The sequence below is a fragment of the Odontesthes bonariensis genome, chromosome 12 (assembly GCF_027942865.1).
Source record: "Odontesthes bonariensis isolate fOdoBon6 chromosome 12, fOdoBon6.hap1, whole genome shotgun sequence".
Classification (NCBI taxonomy): Eukaryota; Metazoa; Chordata; class Actinopteri; order Atheriniformes; family Atherinopsidae; genus Odontesthes; species Odontesthes bonariensis.
The window spans coordinates 30,833,057-30,835,008 of NC_134517.1; the positions used below are offsets into that span (position 1 = coordinate 30,833,057).

At 38.2% G+C, this 1,952-nt stretch overlaps 1 protein-coding gene across 1 annotated transcript; it reads left to right on the forward strand.

Moving 5' to 3' along the window:
- Positions 1-803: 803 nt before the first annotated feature.
- On the forward strand, positions 804-1,748 carry LOC142396029 (olfactory receptor 10A3-like). Its single transcript, XM_075478572.1, has one exon. It carries the CDS (start codon positions 804-806, stop codon positions 1,746-1,748), a length of 945 nt encoding a protein of 314 aa, XP_075334687.1.
- The last annotated feature ends 204 nt before the right edge of the window (positions 1,749-1,952 follow it).

Here is a 1,952-nt window from a genome sequence, read left to right on the forward strand (position 1 = left end):
CAAAGTTAACAGTAGCATATTTTTTTATGTTTTATTCACATACAGATCATTGCTGCATGCCTGTACCACATTCAGATTTGTTAGTAATGTGATACTAATGCATGACACCAGATTACAGAATAACAAACTGCTGTCAGATACTGGTGATAATTAGAGCACATATTGCTTCAGACTCTTCTGGCCCATGTGACCGTTCTCAGTGGAACAGCAGAACATGTTCAAAGTTGGATAATAAGAGGAGAGGGCTGTGCATTTCTCCAGGAGCTCACTGTAGATACACTGATGCAGAGCCTGATGCCAGCATGTGTTTATGTCTTTATTACTGTAACAGACCAGAGATTTTGTGTGTTTTCTTGGCTGATACATGTGCTGTTTTTTCAAAGTTGTTTAATTTAGTATATGTCACTATTGGATTTTACAACTTGGTCATTGGCCAGCCTTAAAATCCACTTTAATTTCTTCATTATTCATTGGACTGAGAGATTGTTTATTACACAGAAACATTGAAATCTCTCAATGAGAAATGTGAGGTTGCTTGTTCATTTATTACATGCAGCTTTCCTCCACCCAAGTGTCCTTTTTGAATATTTCTTCTATAATTATTTAATGTTACTACGGTATTCTAAATACTGTCAGATGTGTTTGTTTGAAATGTGGAGCATTTGCAGCTTAAATGGATACCCTTATGTCACCAAATTTTTATCACCTGTTTACAATTTTGTCCTCATTTAACTTGTTTCTCTCACCTTCTTTGTCCTCCACCTCTCTCACTTCTGTTCTTCCAGCTCTGCTTTTGTGCTGAAATGGAGAATAACAGCAGCCTGAACTCTTATTATTTTCACTTAACACTATTTACAGACTTTGGACTCCTCCGGTATCTTTTCTTTGGTCTGTGCCTGCTTATTTACGTGACTATAATCTGTTTTAATGTTGTGATTATTTTGACAGTCTGCCTGGAGAAGTCCCTGCATCAGCCCATGTATGTTTTCATCTGCTGCCTGTCTTTTAATTCTCTGTACGGCTCAGCCGGCCTCTTCCCCAGGCTTCTAATGGACATTCTGTCTGACACTCATTTAATATCACGTCCATTTTGCTTCACTCAGATGTTTGTTATTTACATGTATGCATCATGTGAAATGACTATTCTCTGCATCATGGCCTATGATAGATTTGTATCCATTTGCCAGCCTTTACACTATCACAGTAAAATGACTTTTAAGATGGTGATGTGTTTAATAATTTTTGCAGAAATGTACCCTGTAGTTGTACTTGGATATTGTCTTTCCCTCACTGTTAACTTGCCTTTATGTGGGAATAAACTCAACAGACTTTTCTGTACAAATTGGCCAGTGGTTCAGCTCTCCTGTGTGGATACGAGTGTGAACAACATAGCGGGTATGGTTGGTGCAATAACAACTTTCTTTGTCCCTTTGTTTTTTGTCTTGTACACCTACCTGCGGATTCTGCACATCTGCAGAAAAAGCTCGTCTGAATTCAGAGGAAAGGCATTGCGAACCTGCCTGCCCCACCTGGTGACATTTGTGAACTTTTCTTTGTCTGTGTTCTGCGAGCTTTCACTGAGTCGTCTTGAAGCTGATGAAATTGATGCAGTTTTCATAGTTTTTTTGTCTCTGGAGTTTTTAATCATTCCCCCCATCATTAACCCTCTAGTTTATGGATTCAATCTACCGCAGATCAAAACAGGGATTTTTACACGGCTAACTGTTCGCAAAAGGACTCCCAGTTAATAATTCACATCACAGCATGCACAGTGAGAAGTTTATGGTTCACTGTTCTTCACTCTTTGTGCTCATAAAATATTTCTGTAATTCATATGTGCAGATCATACATGTATATTCACTGTTAACCTTAATAACTCATGCAAATTGGATGTAAGAAAAAAAAAACAAGCCCATTCTGCATAAGAACTCTGTTCTCAGCCACGACTACTT

Bases quoted from the DNA above. Each gene is read 5' to 3' on its own strand.
- LOC142396029 (XM_075478572.1), top strand. From the start codon at position 804: ATGGAGAATAACAGCAGCCTGAACTCTTATTATTTTCACTTAACACTA.